General features: G+C 47.7%; 8 protein-coding genes across 8 annotated transcripts; 5 read left to right on the top strand and 3 right to left on the bottom strand.

The window, feature by feature from the left end:
* Positions 1 to 5: 5 nt before the first annotated feature.
* Positions 6 to 1,774, top strand: EDB91DRAFT_848569 (kinase-like domain-containing protein). The gene is made up of 9 exons (XM_041328597.1): positions 6 to 307; positions 362 to 438; positions 489 to 615; positions 666 to 725; positions 774 to 956; positions 1,022 to 1,052; positions 1,103 to 1,140; positions 1,195 to 1,413; positions 1,478 to 1,774. The coding sequence occupies exons 1-9, from the start codon at positions 167 to 169 to the stop codon at positions 1,706 to 1,708; spliced, it is 1,107 nt and encodes a 368-aa protein (XP_041172344.1). The 5' UTR covers positions 6 to 166; the 3' UTR covers positions 1,709 to 1,774.
* Positions 1,775 to 1,848: 74 nt separating this feature from the next.
* On the top strand, positions 1,849 to 4,064 carry EDB91DRAFT_1161016 (kinase-like domain-containing protein). The gene is made up of 9 exons (XM_041319818.1): positions 1,849 to 2,228; positions 2,343 to 2,374; positions 2,430 to 2,535; positions 2,586 to 2,645; positions 2,697 to 2,882; positions 2,938 to 2,968; positions 3,019 to 3,056; positions 3,104 to 3,328; positions 3,376 to 4,064. The coding sequence occupies exons 1-9, from the start codon at positions 2,130 to 2,132 to the stop codon at positions 3,580 to 3,582; spliced, it is 984 nt and encodes a 327-aa protein (XP_041172343.1). The 5' UTR covers positions 1,849 to 2,129; the 3' UTR covers positions 3,583 to 4,064.
* Positions 4,065 to 4,948: 884 nt separating this feature from the next.
* On the bottom strand, positions 4,949 to 6,013 carry EDB91DRAFT_848427 (uncharacterized protein). Its single transcript, XM_041328595.1, has one exon. The coding sequence runs from the start codon at positions 5,742 to 5,744 to the stop codon at positions 4,995 to 4,997; it is 750 nt and encodes a 249-aa protein (XP_041172342.1). The 5' UTR covers positions 5,745 to 6,013; the 3' UTR covers positions 4,949 to 4,994.
* A 275-nt stretch (positions 6,014 to 6,288) lies between these two features.
* On the bottom strand, positions 6,289 to 7,603 carry EDB91DRAFT_1160989 (uncharacterized protein). Its single transcript, XM_041319817.1, has 5 exons — positions 7,537 to 7,603; positions 7,174 to 7,459; positions 6,795 to 7,113; positions 6,666 to 6,735; positions 6,289 to 6,600 (listed from the first exon to the last, which is right to left on the bottom strand). Exons 2-5 carry the CDS (start codon positions 7,199 to 7,201, stop codon positions 6,400 to 6,402), a joined length of 618 nt encoding a protein of 205 aa, XP_041172341.1. The 5' UTR covers positions 7,202 to 7,459; positions 7,537 to 7,603; the 3' UTR covers positions 6,289 to 6,399.
* A 104-nt stretch (positions 7,604 to 7,707) lies between these two features.
* Positions 7,708 to 9,334, top strand: EDB91DRAFT_1239320 (uncharacterized protein; the record flags this gene model as incomplete). Its single annotated transcript, XM_041321838.1, has 8 exons — positions 7,708 to 7,836; positions 7,892 to 7,997; positions 8,049 to 8,115; positions 8,170 to 8,485; positions 8,572 to 8,661; positions 8,712 to 8,889; positions 8,943 to 9,060; positions 9,091 to 9,334. 8 exons carry the CDS (start codon positions 7,708 to 7,710, stop codon positions 9,332 to 9,334), a joined length of 1,248 nt encoding a protein of 415 aa, XP_041172340.1.
* A 69-nt stretch (positions 9,335 to 9,403) lies between these two features.
* Positions 9,404 to 10,329, bottom strand: EDB91DRAFT_1330688 (uncharacterized protein). Its single transcript, XM_041325364.1, has 3 exons — positions 9,998 to 10,329; positions 9,877 to 9,946; positions 9,404 to 9,805 (listed from the first exon to the last, which is right to left on the bottom strand). Exons 1-3 carry the CDS (start codon positions 10,294 to 10,296, stop codon positions 9,572 to 9,574), a joined length of 603 nt encoding a protein of 200 aa, XP_041172339.1. The 5' UTR covers positions 10,297 to 10,329; the 3' UTR covers positions 9,404 to 9,571.
* A 1,012-nt stretch (positions 10,330 to 11,341) lies between these two features.
* On the top strand, positions 11,342 to 12,986 carry EDB91DRAFT_1160973 (Methylthioribulose-1-phosphate dehydratase). The gene is made up of 7 exons (XM_041319816.1): positions 11,342 to 11,664; positions 11,735 to 11,823; positions 11,878 to 12,157; positions 12,268 to 12,442; positions 12,494 to 12,528; positions 12,577 to 12,676; positions 12,727 to 12,986. Exons 1-6 carry the CDS (start codon positions 11,608 to 11,610, stop codon positions 12,646 to 12,648), a joined length of 708 nt encoding a protein of 235 aa, XP_041172338.1. The 5' UTR covers positions 11,342 to 11,607; the 3' UTR covers positions 12,649 to 12,676; positions 12,727 to 12,986.
* Positions 12,987 to 14,298: 1,312 nt separating this feature from the next.
* EDB91DRAFT_1253327 (uncharacterized protein) lies at positions 14,299 to 15,526 on the top strand (the record flags this gene model as incomplete). The annotated part of the gene is made up of 7 exons (XM_041323628.1): positions 14,299 to 14,451; positions 14,510 to 14,542; positions 14,596 to 14,768; positions 14,818 to 14,900; positions 14,962 to 15,171; positions 15,230 to 15,365; positions 15,415 to 15,526. The coding sequence occupies 7 exons, from the start codon at positions 14,299 to 14,301 to the stop codon at positions 15,524 to 15,526; spliced, it is 900 nt and encodes a 299-aa protein (XP_041172337.1).
* Positions 15,527 to 16,782: the final 1,256 nt, after the last annotated feature.

Genomic DNA, 16,782 nt, shown 5'->3' with positions numbered 1-16,782 from the left:
ATGCATCTAAATCTTATTCTTAGAGTTCTGTTGAACCGGTATCTCAAGAATTTGCAAGTCAACATGCTAATCAGCACTCTACCAAATCCAGGACCTGTCGTCTGGCATAAAAGATGAAGTAAGGACTTGTGTTGCCCTCATCTTCTCCCTGCCCTGTTGCTTCGTGATGTCAGAACAGAAGGCCGAGTCACCAGTTAGCCCAACTCGTGGGTGGTCCACAACCTTATTTTGGGAGGCGGTTCGTCGGATTCTGCCCTCCAAGCCTCCCGAGAATGGCTGTCCGTTGGAGTCCGGTCCACATACCCTAGTGTGTAATTAAATTTCCTCCATCAAGAGCAGCATGTTGATTTTTTTGCTGCAGGATCAACCTCGCATGGACATCATACATCACCTGGCGGCATCAGAGCCGGTTACAAGCCACGAAACCGATAAACCAATGTTGGTGACCTAGCGATTCTGATGTTCCACTCTAAATCATGACGAATTAGTGTCCTACTCGTCATAGATGGTCTTCCTGACCTAAGTGGTCAGATCAAGAACAAGGGTGCCTTCGCTGACAGCAATGGCGGATTCAGTGATGTATGGAAATGTATCTGGGTCAACGATAACAAGCAGGTTCGTCTGAACTACACCCATCGGTCTCACACTTGTTAACTGTCCTCTAGGTCGCTGTGAAAGCAATCAGGATTCAGGGCGATGTCAAAGACAGAGAGAAGAAGAGCAGGGTAAGGCATCGACATCCCTTGTGATCCCACGATCTCATATTATCTTAGCGTCTATGCAGCGAGGCAAAAATATGGGCGGCCCTCAAGGATGTACACATTTTACCGCTCCTTGGACTTACATGGGGGTTTGGTCCTCTTCCAGCCCTAGTTTGTCCGTGGGTTGAGCATGGCCCACTCAATGTTTACCTGGAATTGAATAAAGATCTCTCTCTGGCGCAGAGATTCCACATTGTAAGATACCTAATCCATCCCACTTCACCAAATAAGGCCAACTTATATATATCCCTCGCTCTAAGCTCCAAGGATTGGTATCAGCAGTCTCATACCGTAAGCACTCTCGGACAAACGCCAGCATATTCTGATGGACGGGCCTTTAGTTCATTCGCAAGAGGTCATACACGGCGACATCACAGGGGTATGCTCGTGAACCGTAATATTAACTCGTAAACTGACATTTTCAAACCTACAGTCGAACATACTTATTGACGGACGGGGAGAGCCCTTTTTATCGGATTTTGGCCTCTCAGTCTTGGATGTGGAGCTCACTGGACAATCGTACTTCACATCCTGCAAGCCAGGGAATGTACGATGGGCTGCACCAGAATTACTGATTCCCCTGCCAGACGGATCTTCGTGCCGTGCGTGTATAAAGAGCGATATTTATTCTGTGGGTTGTGTAATACTGCAGGCAAGTCAGCCAGCCACCGCTGTGGTATTAAATTGCCAATCTGCATGTTAACTCCGCAACGCAGGTACTTTCCGGCCGCGTGCCCTACGACACCTGGACCGATTTTATGGTCATCAGTGAGAAGTTTAAGGGCGAGGAACCTCTGCGACATCCCGAACCTCCTATTGATGACCGCCATTGGCAATTCATGAGACGCTGCTGGCGTCAGAAGCAAGAACGAACTGTGACAGTGAAGGACGTAGCTGAATTCATCAAAAAAGAGTTGGACGATGCACGGAACCTTGGCAAGCTATAAAGTAGTTACATTGGATACTATTTTTGATCCTGTATTCGAGTTTCTATCAAGCGCTGAGTTATTAGGTTAGTTTCGCCGGTATACCGCGGCAGACCGCGGCAATAACTTCAAGCCCAGCGCTGCCAGTGGCGCAATGCTTGAGAATGATACTTATATCTGCCTTCCTAAACAGCAACCAACGTTGAAGCTTCTGAAGTTGAAATGCTCGCAGCCATTCCTCTTCTCAAGTCCGCAACCCGCCGATACACAGGCGAAACGAAGGTGCAGCATCACTAGGCGATTCAATTACCCACTAGTATTGTGAATTATGTGAATATCCTAATTTAAACTCGAATGCGGAAGCGCCCAATTGCTATAAGTACTGCTCTTCGCATTTTTCTCGAACCTCATTCCTGAGGTACTGGGATTTGGCCTCACTGTAATGTCTGAACGCGACGACCGTGCTTCATCGCGATCATGGTTTGGAGCCATTCTGGGATTCCTCCAACAGCTGCCTCTCTCAGGCTTGTGGCAAAATCAGGCAAGTTTTACTTTTTTTTTCTATGCTCAAGCTCGACCAGCACCGTGACACCCTTAGTCATTCGCATAGCTCTTGAATTCAAGAATATACTGATGTGTTTTGCATTCGAATTAGGCTGGGTATTCCGCAGAGCAGCGAGCACGAAGGTACCATTCGTTCTACTCGTTTCAACAGCAATTTAACATTGTTCAATTACAATAGCATTCTTACGGGACAAATAGAAGGAAAGGGACCATATCCTACAGCATACGGAGGGTATTTTGATGTGTGGAAGTGCAGCTGGATGAGGGATTCCGGGGCCATCGAGGTATCTATGTCTCAAAGATGTTTCAGAGTGCGTTAATTGGCAAACTGCAGGTAGCAGTTAAATCTGTTAGGGTGCATGGAAATGATTTGAACAGGGAAGGGAAGAGCAAGGCGAGTCCTTCGGAATCGGACTTCCTTCCGTGTACTCAATGGGATATCCAGAGACTGGGTACAGCAATCGAAGGATGGCTACGATTGGATCACGATAACATCTTACCAGTTTTCGGGATGGCACTTGGATTTGGTCCCTTACCAGCCTTGGTATGCCCGTGGATGAAGAATGGTACTCTTACACGTTACTTGGAGCAAAGCGACCATCAGATCACTGCCTCAACCAGAAAGGCAAGGGTGAGTGATTATCACACATCTGACGATTTCTGACCCCCTTGACGGGATTATACAGCTCCTGGAAGTCATTTCCGGAGTTCGTTATCGTACGCCTTGACCTTTTCTTTACTCGTGCCAATTTAAACTTTTGCGACAGTGCATGACCATGGCGTTATTCACGGAAGTCTTTCTGGGGTATGGATCACTCGATATTATCGGGTGAAACTAATACTTTGTTTTAGTCGAATGTCTTCATCGACGATTCCGGACGAGCATGTGTGGCCGACTTCGGAATGGCAGCTCTACTGATGGAGTTTTCCAGCGAGTCTCATTTCTCTTCTTCCATTGGAGGGGCGGTGAGATGGATCGGACCAGAGCTCTTCCAAGTGCCCGACAAATCAAGCAATTTTGTAGGATTTCCCAGTACTCAAGGTGACGTATATTCCTTTGGATGTATCATGCTTCAAGTGCGTATCTTTGCGCGTCAATCAAGCTGTCCTCAGCCTCTCTCTAGGTCCTTTCTGGCAAAGTCCCTTATCATTACTTCCACCGTGATACACAAATTTTCTTTGCGATATCCACAGGGGTCAAGCCAGTGCAACCAGATAGCTCATGCGTCAACAATGCTCAATGGGGCATTATCCAGCAATGCTGGTTGTCTCCCCAAGAACGTCCTACAATGGAAAAACTCCACTCTCACCTTATTGAACTAGATTTCTGAGCGTCTCACTTGTTACGACCTTACGAACTTAGGTACCGTAGTCCTAAGACTGCATGAACCGGAGATTGACGAGCTATATTTCGTTACTGTAGTACTACTGGTAGGTACTCACCGCCAAACTCGGGTTCCTGGAGTTTGTATGTTATCGTTTGCTTTGTTCTGCTGTATTCACCCGCAATTCTTCATATCCGTCGTATGCCCTGCCATGTCCCAATGGTGAGTGTGCGCAGGCCGCGTTGTCATATTGTCGATGCCAGTGTCACAGGCCTCAGCACGTTGCTCAACACCATCACCCTTCTGCAGATTCTCAAGTGTCAAAGATCACGACGAGCACGCATGTTGATGTGTCTGATCCTCATTGCGGGATGACGTGAGTTCATCTCTGAGTTTGCCGGTGGCGACGGGTTAGGGAACTTAAATGAACACCGTACGATCATATATTTAGAACACATGCGGCAGTTCTGAAGTCGCTGCCCGCAAAGTCTATATCGGATTTGGTCGCTAGCGCTTAATCATATGTGGGCTCACTATTCACGTTCGACGATGCGCCTCACAATAGGTAAGTAAGTACATACTTCCCTTGCATGACTTCGAGGGCAATGGGTCATGGGCTTCAAACCTGTGGAGTTGCCCATTTGAGGTACGTAGATTGTCCTCGCTGTCACAGGGAGCAGCGCCTACGTACCCTGACTTCAGAAAATAGCTGAACCCTGAAACAAAGTAGAGTTGAAATCTAAAATAACATTGGTGGGACATTCACGCTGGCACTGCGCCCCCAAAACTGCGCCAACGTGACATCATTTACAAAAATATCTGATCTATGACGTGGTAAGCATCACCTGCAGACTTGTGGGCAAGATAGGGTACTAAGAAAGTCCCGCATCCAAGCCATCTACACTGCTTAGCACTGGTACAGAGGTCAGGGTAAACCCGATGCACACATGTTTTCCAGACGGTGGGACGGGATGTGAACAACGTCGAAATACGCGAGCACAAAAGTTGCGCGGGTCATCGCTCCGCGCACTGCAAATTGATTAGCGTGGCTACCGATTCGTGGGGAGAGCGGAAGGCGTGGCTTCAGTGCTCGACATACGAGGGTTTAGTTACCCTACCTCCACCGGTGGTCATCTGGGTGAACATACCCAGAGATCCGTGAACACGTTCAGCATACCTAGCAGGCTGTAATTAATGAACAACCACAGCAGCGGAACTACCCCATCCGTAGAGAAAATTACAGCCACGGCGTTAATATTTTCCCTCTCCAATAACGCGGCGAGCTAGATGCAACATCTAGGTCAACAGCGGGAATTTGATATGAAGTCTGATAGAGAAGAGCTGACTTCTTGAACAACTGAGTGAATGGAACGATGGAGACGCACGATTTCTATGTACAGCCCTTCGTTTGATAGCGCTTATATTTCCATCTTGATATCGACTTCTGGTGATTGCGTCTCTCCTACCATTTTTTGAAGACGTATGCTATTTTTCATGGATTGCCACACCTCCGCTGCGCCTTCCCGTGCCACCTCTTTGGCCCTCACAAGCTCAGCCTCCTCAAACGACGTTCCAGGGCGAGCGCTATAGGTTGACCAAATATCTTCGCAAGGTGGAGCACTTCCTTTTATCGGCCCTGAAAGGGCAAATCCAAACAGGAAAGCAAAACATCCACCACCCTCAAGCACAGCATCATCGGCTGGGTCAACCTCCATGGAAACTATGCTCCCCTTCCTCACTCTACCAACAGGAACCGCGCAAACCACTCCACGCATCGAGATTGAGCCGGCATTAATGAGAGCGAGCGTGCATGCATTGATCTCGGCTGCGAGAAGGGCGTAACCCGGGGTCGGGGTCGTTAGGGCTTGAACAACGAGCTGGATGAGAGTGCGGGGATGTTGTGCGAGAAGACACGAGCGTTCTACGATCTCTCGTAGCGCCATTCCACGAGACTTCTCCGCGGTTCCTGGCACTGATGAGAGCGGACGGACGTGCACTTCGACAGTTGCGCGAGCAGGATGCTCAGCAGCCAGACGTGCCGCAATTGGACCACTGACTGAAGCAAGAGCTGAACAAGAAGGGCGGAAAGAGAATCTGGCTGATCCGTCAACACCATCAAGGCCTTCTTCGCATGATATGTTAATTGATCCTAGAGTTGTGGATGACATGGATGTCGATGGCGGTAAGTTCGATGGTAGCGTTTGCAAACAAAGAGAAGGTAAACCTAAAAATGGGGTTAGGGTTCCTAATCAAACTGAATTTGAATTTCTCGACGGTTACTGCGAGCTCATGTCTGCAAAACTCCTTTGCCCAGATAGTTTTTCCATGGCTGTATCGCAGTTTGGAGTGTGTAAAACACACTGTTACGGAACTACCTTCTGCTTTGACGGATCCACGTTGTTCTGCAAATGAACGAGGGATAATTGCCTTTGACACATTATATGGCTCAACGAGCCTAAGGCGCTCAGCGTTAGCGGAACCTTGGAGGGAATCACATACAGGAAATGTGAGCAGGAACTGCGAAAATGATTGCCGTTGAATACGTGAATTGAAGGTATTTGAAATACCTCGATTCGTGTTGCGCTGGCATAGCCCAACTGTAGCGAGAGCTCGATCCCGGCCGCATGGCTGCTGGCGCAAACATATTGGCTCGCCGGAAAACCTAGCAACCTCTCGCAACTCAATACCCTGGTGGACTAGTCGGTCCCACGGTCAGCGGTAGAAAAACTGAATTATATGCGACATAAGTAAATCCCTAGTGAAATAAGCAAACTGTACTTTCGAGACATCCTAAATCCTATAATAATGTCCACGAGGTCTTGTCTACGCTGGGGATCCCACAAAAACGTCGATAAGCCTATCCTCTGACATTACTCGTTGCCTCTGGAGTAGATAAGCCACTAGAATATCTTCTCGTAAAGGTTCCGCATCATACTCCAGTAAAAATGCCGGGTTTCCATTTGACAGAGTGGCATGCAATGAACACGATGCTATTGGTCTATCCAAATCACACTGAGCGTAAACCTATGGGATAGAAGGCAATGGTAAGGAAAGGCTCTCTTGTCCTGTTTTCTGAAGAAGAGTCTCACCTTCTGACGGTGGCTTGAAATCACCTTCCACACGTATGGACCGTAATCGGTCACCATAACAAAAGCGGTTCTACAGTAGCCAGTTCATGAATTATCTAAAGGCCGCCTCGCTGGCAAAGTACGGCTTACGTTCCGTCTGCAAGTTTGGTTTTTCGGAGCCATTTTTGCACGCTGATCGGTGCACCACCACTCCGTTCTGGAAATGAAACGGTATTTGGGAGAATTTCTCGCCGGTGAAAAATGGCAACGGTCCGCCCAGGAGTACGGCGGTCGTTGATTTTTGTTTGTTTCCCATCGCTGGTGATCGTGTACAGTGGCACAGCCGGGTGCGCGTAAATTGTGGCATTCTTTAGATTAGTGGTGGTCATGAAGTAGGATGTGGGCGGGGCGGGATTGACGAGCGTTGCTGCAGAGTCCATAGTGAGATGTGAGAGGGGTGCCAGTAACTCTGACCGAATAACAGAAGGCAAACGTCACTGTCTTATATCTTAATCGGATTAGTACGTACCTGTAAGTCGCCAGTTTGATATCTTCATAATGAAAATGATGATGATCTAGACACGTATCATCTATCATCCGCCGAGGGTCCTGTGCGTCGGACTCCAACATCCATAACAATCGAGTTTCAGACTCAGTATGTCCCAAGGTGTCCCGTCACGAAAAACTGGATGCCCCAATGTTGATAATGGACTTCGCAAGCATGGTTTCACAAATTCGGGAGAATTTGAGCGTAATCAGTTGATTCAGTTCGTTCAACTTCGGAACTTCGAAGGGTAATACCGGCACTAGTAAGACTAGCGGTCTGGATCAGCCTGATGTTTTCTACACGCCTTCGCCTAGGGTGCATACGGAGGAGGAACTTTATGCATACCGTAGAGCTCGTGCGGTATTATGTATGTGACGAATTGTGAAGGTCTTTGTCTCAGAGTGTGGTCTGTGTACAAATATTAATACTCCCACCCAACTTGACTTCTGACGGAATTGACGGAAAGAGACTAAGTCCGCAGTTCATTCACAGCTTATCTTTAGACTACTGTATCATATGTCGACCGTTCGTGCACTGTCTACGAGCACAGCCCGACATTTTGTTCTCTCTGGATCAAGATGTCGAGCCCCCCGTAGCTTAGCAGGTTGGATCAACCTTCGAGGATTCGCAGCGTCCACAGAAGGAGTAAGTCGTTGAGAACTTGCTAGGTCGAATATTATCTTTACAGAATTCTATTCAGTCCCTCAGGAAAACAGGTCTTTACGACTTTCATATCGACAATGGCGCAAAAATGGTTCCTTTTGCCGGGTATAAGATGCCTCTTACCTACGGGAATGTTGGCCAAGGTGCGGTCACAGTCGGCTTAGAGAAGCATCGTATTAATGATTTGTTTCTAGGTGCCAGTCATGCCCATGTCCGTACCGATGCCGGTTTGTTCGATGTTGGACACATGGTGCAATCCAAGTGGGTTTTGTTTTACCTTCATTATTACCGCACCGCAAACTGACGCAAGTTTAGTTTCCGTGGGCATTCCGCTACGGCTTTTTTGGAGTGGTTGACACCCTCATCGCTAACGTCGCTCGCGCCGTATAGCTCCACCTTATCTGTTCTCTTGAATGAAAATGGCGGTATCATTGACGACACCGTCATTACGAAGCACTCAGAAGACGCTTATTACGTGGTGACGAATGCTGGAAGACGGGACAGAGATCTCACGTGGTTCAAGGAGAAGCTTGAAGAATGGAATGCTAGTGATGGAGCAAAAGGAGGAAAGGTGGAGCACGAGGTCTTGGAAGATTGGGGACTTGTCGCATTGCAAGGTCAGCCTGACGTGGTAGATTTCTCTAACCTCTGACTGTGTTTCAGGTCCTGCGGCGGCGCAGTATCTGCAGAGCTTGACCTCCTTTCGATTTACGTGAGCTAACATTTGGCAAGTCTGCTTTCGTGCCCATCGAGGGTTTCAACTTGCACGTTGCTCGGGGAGGCTATACTGGCGAAGACGGGTTTGAGGTGGGTAATATTTGGCTACTTTGAAGGAATGCTTCCTCATAAAATTTTAGATCTCGATACCACCATCTCAAACAGTGGATGTTACCAAATTGCTCTGCAATGCCCCAGTGCAACTGGCGGGACTGGGTGCTCGGGACTCCCTACGTCTAGAAGCTGGCATGTGTTTATATGGTAATGACCTGGACGAGAGCACTACTCCTGTCGAGGCTGGCTTGACTTGGGTCATTGGTGAAAATCCTCTTTGCGTGAGAACGATGTGGTAAAGCTGACTATTTGTTCAGGCAAGGAACGTAAAGAGACCGGAGATTTCATTGGTGCGCAAGGGGTGCGCAAACATCTGAAAGATGGCCCTCCGAGACGCCGAGTGGGCTTCGTAGTGGATGGCTGCACCCGCGCGACGTGAGAACAGTTCCTACCGTTTATTCGCAGATGTGATCCTAATAACTGCTATCCAGAGGGTGCTCAAATATATTCATCCCCAGAAAAAGAATTGATTGGCACGGTCACGTCAGGCATTCCCTCCCCGACCCTTGGGAAAAACATTGCGATGGGCTATGTGAAGTCTGGCTTCCACAAGAAGGGCACCGAGGTTGAAATCGACGTCCGAAACAAACTGAGGAAGGCCATCGTCACCCCGATGCCTTTTATGAAACCAAATTATTGGAGGGGATGAATAGGAGATGGTCCTGGACATATTCTCGCCTGCTCAACTTAGGTGATCGACAATATTGTATTTATACCTAAAAATATGGATCAAGTTCTGGCTTCAAGTTTACGCGTGCGCGCCCATATACAATTACAAAGAATGGTATCATCCTTCAGCTGCAGACGAGTTCACGTTACCCTAAGAAAATCCATGGCTTCCCAGACCTAAGCGCTCCAACCGTGACGTAGATCCACGTTCAGGGAATCACGGCGTATTAACGTGATGTCCCAACACTATTTGATTTTGCTCAAACTTGCCCCCTCCAACGTCCATATTCTTTTCAGACACTCTTAGGCGTTGTTCAAGAAGCAAGAAGGACACGATGACGTCGTCGCGAATGAGCTCCGCTTCTCCTTGCATGATTACCGCAAAGTTTTGGGTTCGTGATCCCTCTTGGAGGTGTGCCACAGGTTTGGACATGTCACCCTTCCGATACAACTGGCAGAACGTAATTCACAGAGTAAACGTCAGAAAGTGGCACAAATGCAATGTGTCGCGTGTTGACTTACAGCCAGTCGATAAGCGGCGTCTGACTTCCAAACGTAAGTTCCATGTGCAGTCTCAATGGAGTGGATATGACTGTAGACACGTCAGTCCCTGGACTGAGCTCACTTACGCCAGTACACGTACTGTCCATTCTCAAGCTTGCTTTTATGTAACCATTTACTAAGGGATATTGAAGAGCCACCATTTCTGTCGGGAAATGTGATGGTGTCTGGCAGGATATCCCTCCTGTCGATTCGAGCCAACAGGCGGTTTGCACGAGCATCAAAGATGTCAGTGCGCTTGTCCGACTTTATGTCGGTGACCACAGAGTACAGAGGAGAAGCTGGTTGGTTATTGAATATTTTCGTGTTTTTCATATCCTCCAGGCTGAAATTGTATGATTTATGTGGGGCAGGATTGACCGGCGTTGTCGTTGACTGCATAGTGCGAAAGATGCGCGACGGTAGGTGTGTATGGTGTGTGCCTTGTAGGACTGTCTTTTATGGTTGGTAATGTATAGAATACAGCAAGTCCTCGAGGCTATGCACTTAAGACAATACTCGAACGTCATAGGTCGGAAGTTCTCCGGAAATCAGTACAGCCTTCTTGACACAGCTTAAAAATGTTCCTGATTACCAAGTGATGAACCAGTGAAGAACCGCGCCCCAGGATCGCATGTGCACAGGCTGAAATTGGTCGGAAGTACCGCCGTGATAGTTCTTGCTGAGATGCAGGAAACCCATAGAGTGGATTGCAACGTCTTCTAGAACATGAAACTCGCATCGATCTGAAAAAGGAGAGACATTCATTAGCTGAGAATACATGCAAAGATCCAGATTCCTACCCATCGGCGGGTGTGTACTAACATAAGAGAGACCCCGACATCCGACGGCCACAGTTGTGTTTGGTCTGTGGCCGTCGACAGCTCTCTCTCACACACACCGATGGGCATTATAGGAGTCTGGCTCTGATGAAGCTCATGGTGGAATTCAAAGAACCAAATTCAAATTCGAGTTCCTGTGCGTACTTTATGTTGATGTCACGTGATTATGACCCATCGGAAGCGGTTTGTCACCTTTGTAACTTGTTGCGAAGAAACCGCGGGCAGATCGTGATTGGAATGGTAGTGGAAAGACGTACATGTGTGTGATGAGAGTTTCCGAGTTAACTTTCGTCTTGTGGTGAGGTCCGGAGTCCGAACAAGTCTAAGCGTCTGCAATTTTAATTTACGTCCTGGAGCTCATAAGCCCCAAATCACGAGAATGATAGACCTTCTAAGCATGAAGCCGGGGTCTCGCATTCTGGAATGGAGAGGACCGAGAAGAAACGAGACCAGACTGGGGGATTGACAAATCTCGCGCCGAGAGTGAGCGAACGAGACGAAGAAGGTTTGATGATGTTATCGAAGTTCGTGAGGATCTACTACGATCATGCACAGGTGATGATCTTCGCGAGCGTTGGGTAGGGAAGACAAAAGCAAGACATTCAAGTTGAACAAGTACGGTACAGCAAGGTGAAATTCTAGAACAAACAAATGACATCATACTTAATTTCTTCATGTTACTGATATCGATCTGCAATCGATCTGTGACATGATACGACGATTTCGACTACTATAGACGCTGTCCCATTTTTTTGCACTCCTAGGTGATTTTAAAGGTAAGTATACACATATGCAATCAATTGCTTGCTCGATTCGTAGCGCTAAGTGAGGTTGATATCCTGCCAGTAATCTAGCTGATAAGACGAATACGATGACCACGAGCGTAGAACAGGGAGATGCTCTTGTAACGTCCACCGATCCTCTGCATGTAAGCCATTTTTAAATCCCTGCCCAAATCTGCAACACTGATCGCGAACCGCACCGCGGCCGCTAACCAGCCTGCGAATCTTATATCAGAGCTATGCGCATCCTTCTACAGATTGGGATGGGTGACGGGCACTGGTGGAGGTATCTGTATTCGTACTGAGTCAGTTCGTTCGTTATCAGCTACATCCCGCTCGTGCTGATCAGTGTGCGGTAGCGATAAAGTGTACATCGCCCCTTCAGGCGTACAGAAAGAGCGTATCCAGCCTTCGCATATATTCGTCCTTCCGTATCCTCAGGCGGAGCCTTCACCACATACCGATAGGATTTTCCTTCGTCGCCCAAAGTTGAACTTGAAAGAGTCTGCCTGCACCCCGCTCTTCTGGAATGCTTTTACGATTCGTAACGCTGGCTCGTGCATACACACTCATTCTCAAAATGCGGTGATGGCAACACTGCTCTGGGAGAAAGAGAAGATGTTCAGGATTTCTCATCAAGTAAGTTGAGCTAGCATGTGAAATCTCCCTATGCTGATCTTGTTTGCAGGAGGTATCGAGTATTTTATTTCCTATTATCCCACCACTGATCTCTGGAAAGATGATCAAAGGTGTTCCGAATTGGTGGTAACGGCTCGACCCTGTCATACCTTGACACCCTCGAGGTCCCAATCATCGACAATACTCCTAACGAGGAAGACCTGAAGGACAGCATGAAAGAGGCCATGGAGAAGTACCCCAGTGCCGCTGGTATTCTCGTTCTGCGGCACGGTATCTATGTCTGGGGTATGTCATCAGCCATCATCTTGTTTTCTAGTGTCGAATTTACTTCGTCAGGCGACGATTGGCAGAAAGCCAAGACCCAAACAGAGGTCAGTTAACGTGTTTTCGGATTCAGGCTGAAGCTTAGTCATAAACAGTGTCTCGATTACTTGTTGGAAATCGGAGTTAAAATGAAGTTGGCCGGTCTGCCGACGGTGCTCAATGAATGAGCGCTCGAGCTTTGTGTACAATGTACATGTGCGGAAACTAATGTTTCATTTCCCACCTCGCCACTGATACCATCACAGACCCAGACCACGAGACTGCGGAATATTAGTGTAATAGAACGCTTGACGACATCATTTTCGCTACTGCGGCCATGATGTGTTTCACATATGCAGACTTCATTGCCGTTAATACTGGTGGGTGCAGGGCACGACTTTAAGGATAAGAATACGAGAGGAAATGCCGTTTCCCTCACCTTGGAATGAATGTCTATCGTTATGCCACCTCCTGTTTGGTACCGAGATATAGATCTAGGCTGTCTACCGAAACGCCGACTGCACTGCAAGCATGATGAGCATGGTGCGATTGCATGGTTCCTTGTAATCCACGGAACACGAATTACCGTGGATCAAAGTGGTAAACGAGGTGGACCCGTATGTCTCACGCGGTGTCGCATTGAGGTGTAAGAGTATCGGATGACTAAAGATGACTGGCATCGTTACAATATCGTTAGTGTATCTATATGGCTCTTTTGTCTCAAAAGCAAACTGATCGCCCTTCCATGTGCATCACGGCCATATGCAATGGATATCAGACAGCTGCAGTCAACTAGCAGTGATAGATTTGTCCAAGGTTCCGACTAGGTGTCTTCAAGCATAGATTCTCACGCACCCGCTTGGTAGACTGGAGTCGGCAAGTCATCACTGATCCACCTAGCATTTAAGATAAACGAAGTGGTTAAGTTGACGAATTAGTATCGTGGACAACAGATACTGACGCTCGCCCGTTCTTTACAGCATGTTTCTGAACACACGGTGGATATTAACACGGAGTTCATCAGATGGTACCAGAAAATGGACGATTTATCCTCCACGTTAGATAGTCACGGATTCAGAGCTGGTGACAGCAGCAGATTTGCGATTGCAAAAAAGTTCATTGACAGTCGACGCTGAATCGAAGGACAAGACTGGTATGATGTTCTAGCTGTCACCGCTACTCTGCGGCTATGCTGGCGCTGTTTGAAGACTCTGCCTCTCAATACCTCATGCCGATGGACAGTTGCTTGAGAGCGGATTGGACAAGTGAGGGAGAATATATTGGGTAATAGTGCGAAAACGCACACGACAAGGAAGAGACAAAATACAGAGAGTCGGCAGATGACCTTGTGACTAATGCGAAGCGGGATGCCGACCGTCGACCAAAGAAAAATCCGCGGCAACTCACTCCTTCAGCAACTGGATTGGGTATGTCGGTTGTCCTCGAGACCGTTGTCCAAACTGCAGGTTGAACTGGTCGTATTGAACTGTCGGTGGCCCCCTGCATAGCTGCTGCAACTTCTGCCTCGGCAATATCGTATCTCTGAAAAATCGTTTCATCGATATCAAAGAGGAGCGATGGCGAGCCACTCACATCCTCCCCGCGATAAGGGGCAACACCGGCAGGGCGTTTGGTGAACCGAACTCATTGTGGACGAGCTCGAAAGATCAAGCTGACTCGCACATTGAACATTGCCTCGGTGCAAGTGTAGAATCCATTGTCTAAGGCAGGGAGTTAGACGCCGTGTGTACCTGTTGTGCCTTGAGCCGCATCAGCGCCTTTGCTTCGTGCTCGAACGAGATCGCCATCGATTTCAGGACGCACATCAAGATCTCACCATGGCACCCATCGACCCTCAGAACATCAGAAAGACAATCGGGCGCTTTCGAGTTCTGATCGTAGGAAGAGCGAACGCAGGCAAGACAACCATCCTTCAGAAGGTCTGTAACACCACGGATGAGCCAGAGATTTACAATGCCCAAGGAAAGGAGGTGTGGGCTATGGTTTATACCCTGCCGCGGGGGTCGAGCACTGATCACTTGTGAGCAGATCGATGTTGCCGTCGTGGAAGGCTCGAGAATAGTGCGTGGACCATCTTCCCTACGAGTAGTACGCATGCACTAATGGACACTCAGCGTGGGAACCACGACATCACTAACGAGATGGTGTTCAAAAGCAATCCCGGTTTCATCTTTCACGATTCGTGCGGTTTCGAAGCGGGCTCTGAAGCCGAATTCGAGGATATGAAGAAATTTATTGTAGAACGCGTAAATATGACGAAATTGGAGGAGCGACTGCATGCTATCTGGTGAGTGACTCCCTCCTGAATTCTGCGCTCGTGAATTGTTGTCATACAGGTACTGTATACCGATGGACGATCATTGTCGAACGTTCCAGCGGGCGGAAGAGAAGTTCTTCTCTGAGTGTAACACTGGGCTGGGTGAGCTTGCGATTCCAGGCTGCCGTGTCTGTTGCTATGCTCGTGCTAATACACCCTTCAGTTCCCGTCATTGCGATATTTACCAAGTTCGAAGCTTTACGTCCAGTGGCGTTTGGAGAACTCAAAAAACAACTAATTGGGTTGTCGAAAGAAGAGCGCTCGGAGAGGATTGCCCAGCGTGTGGAAGAACTTTTCATGAATACATGTGTCTGGGATCGGTTGTGCGACCCTGGGAACCGTGCCCGTCCGAAGTGCTATGTATGCTTGGCGAGTAAGCGATTCAGATCAATTTGTCAGTATCAAAGTTGACATGGGATATATTATCACAGATATGAACCGAGCAGATACAAACTGTGACCTGCTAGTGGAATGTACTACTTTTGCATTGGACGACAAAGAATTGCGGCTGTGTTTCTTGTCAACACAGCAGTCAAATCTGGAACTTTGTATCAAGTGTGCTGTCGAGTGAGTCACAGAGTTGCAATTCCAGTGCTTGTGTTCCAACATCATCTAGAACAATTGTTGATCATGCACTGGCACATCAGCAATCTTTGCCGCTTCCAACTAATGACGAAGACTACCAGTTCCACATTGCTAAGTGGTTTCCATATCTCAATGTAAGATGATGATTGATTCAATAGATGATGCCTTGGTGATGGTGCTAATGGATGGTAAATATTGCACTGCTGAAACAGTAGATATTCTGATGTTTTTCCATGATTATAGTTACTCTTTCATGATAGCTGGTAAGATAGAGATTTGCTAAATTCGAACAGCATTGACAACACTAATGGCTTACTTCTGCGGGCTTGGTGACAGTCAGTAAGTGCATTGATGGTTTCTCATTCTCAACCCATGCTGATGATTGTCACTGGTGGCCTGTTGACAGAGAGTAAGTGCCTTGACCGCTTCTCATCCTTACATACTGATGATCCCAATGCTTGTCATCAACAGCAAGTAAGTGCCTTGATGGTCCCACATCCTAAACCCTTGCTGATAGTCTTGATGCCATGTCACTGTGGCTGTTGACAGGGAGTGAGTGCCTTGATGGTCTCTCATCATGAACTCATGCTGATAGGCTCCTGATGCATTGTTACTGTGGGCCTGTTGACAGCTTGTAAGTACCTTGATGGTGTCTCTTCCTGAATCCATCCTGATCACCCTAATACCTTGGTGCTGCTGGCCTGATGGTAGTCGGTAAGTGCCTTGACAGATTCTCATTCTGAACCCATGCTGATGCCTTGTTGCTGCTGGCCTGATGATAGTCAGTAAGTGCCCTCATTCTGCACTAATGCTGACGATGCTGATGTCTTGTTGCTGCTGGGTCATTGACAGTCTGTAAGTACATTGATGGTGTCTCATCCTGAATCTATACTGATCAACCCCATCCTTTGCCACTGCTGGGCTGTTGACAGGAAGTATGTACCTTGATGGCTTCTCATCCTGAACCCATGCTAATGATCTCAATCCCTTGTCACTGCTGGGCTGTTGACAGTTGGTAAGTGCCACAATAGTTTCTCATCCTGAATCAATGTTGATAATCCACATGCCTTGCTGCTGCTGGGCTATTGATAGAGAGTAAGTGCCTTGATAGTTTCTTATCCCAAACCTAGCTTATGATCCTCATGCATTGTTGCTGCTGGCCTGATGATAGAGGGTCAGTCCATTGATTATTTTGCTGAATCCAGCCTGATGATCATGGTGTCTCATTGCTGCTGATCTGTTGACAGAGAGTAAGTGCTTTGATGACTTCTCATCCTGAATCCATGTTGATGATCTCAATGCCTTGTCATTGCTGGGCTGTTGACAGTATGTAAGTGCCTTGATAGTATCTCATCATGAACTCATCCCAATCATCCTAATACCTTCCTGCTGGGCTGTT

The sequence above is a fragment of the Suillus paluster genome (assembly GCF_016628075.1).
Source record: "Suillus paluster strain FC165 chromosome Unknown EDB91scaffold_83, whole genome shotgun sequence".
NCBI classification, from domain to species: Eukaryota; Fungi; Basidiomycota; class Agaricomycetes; order Boletales; family Suillaceae; genus Suillus; species Suillus paluster.
Note: the sequence above shows the minus strand (reverse complement) of the source record. Positions and strands in the feature narration are given on the sequence as shown.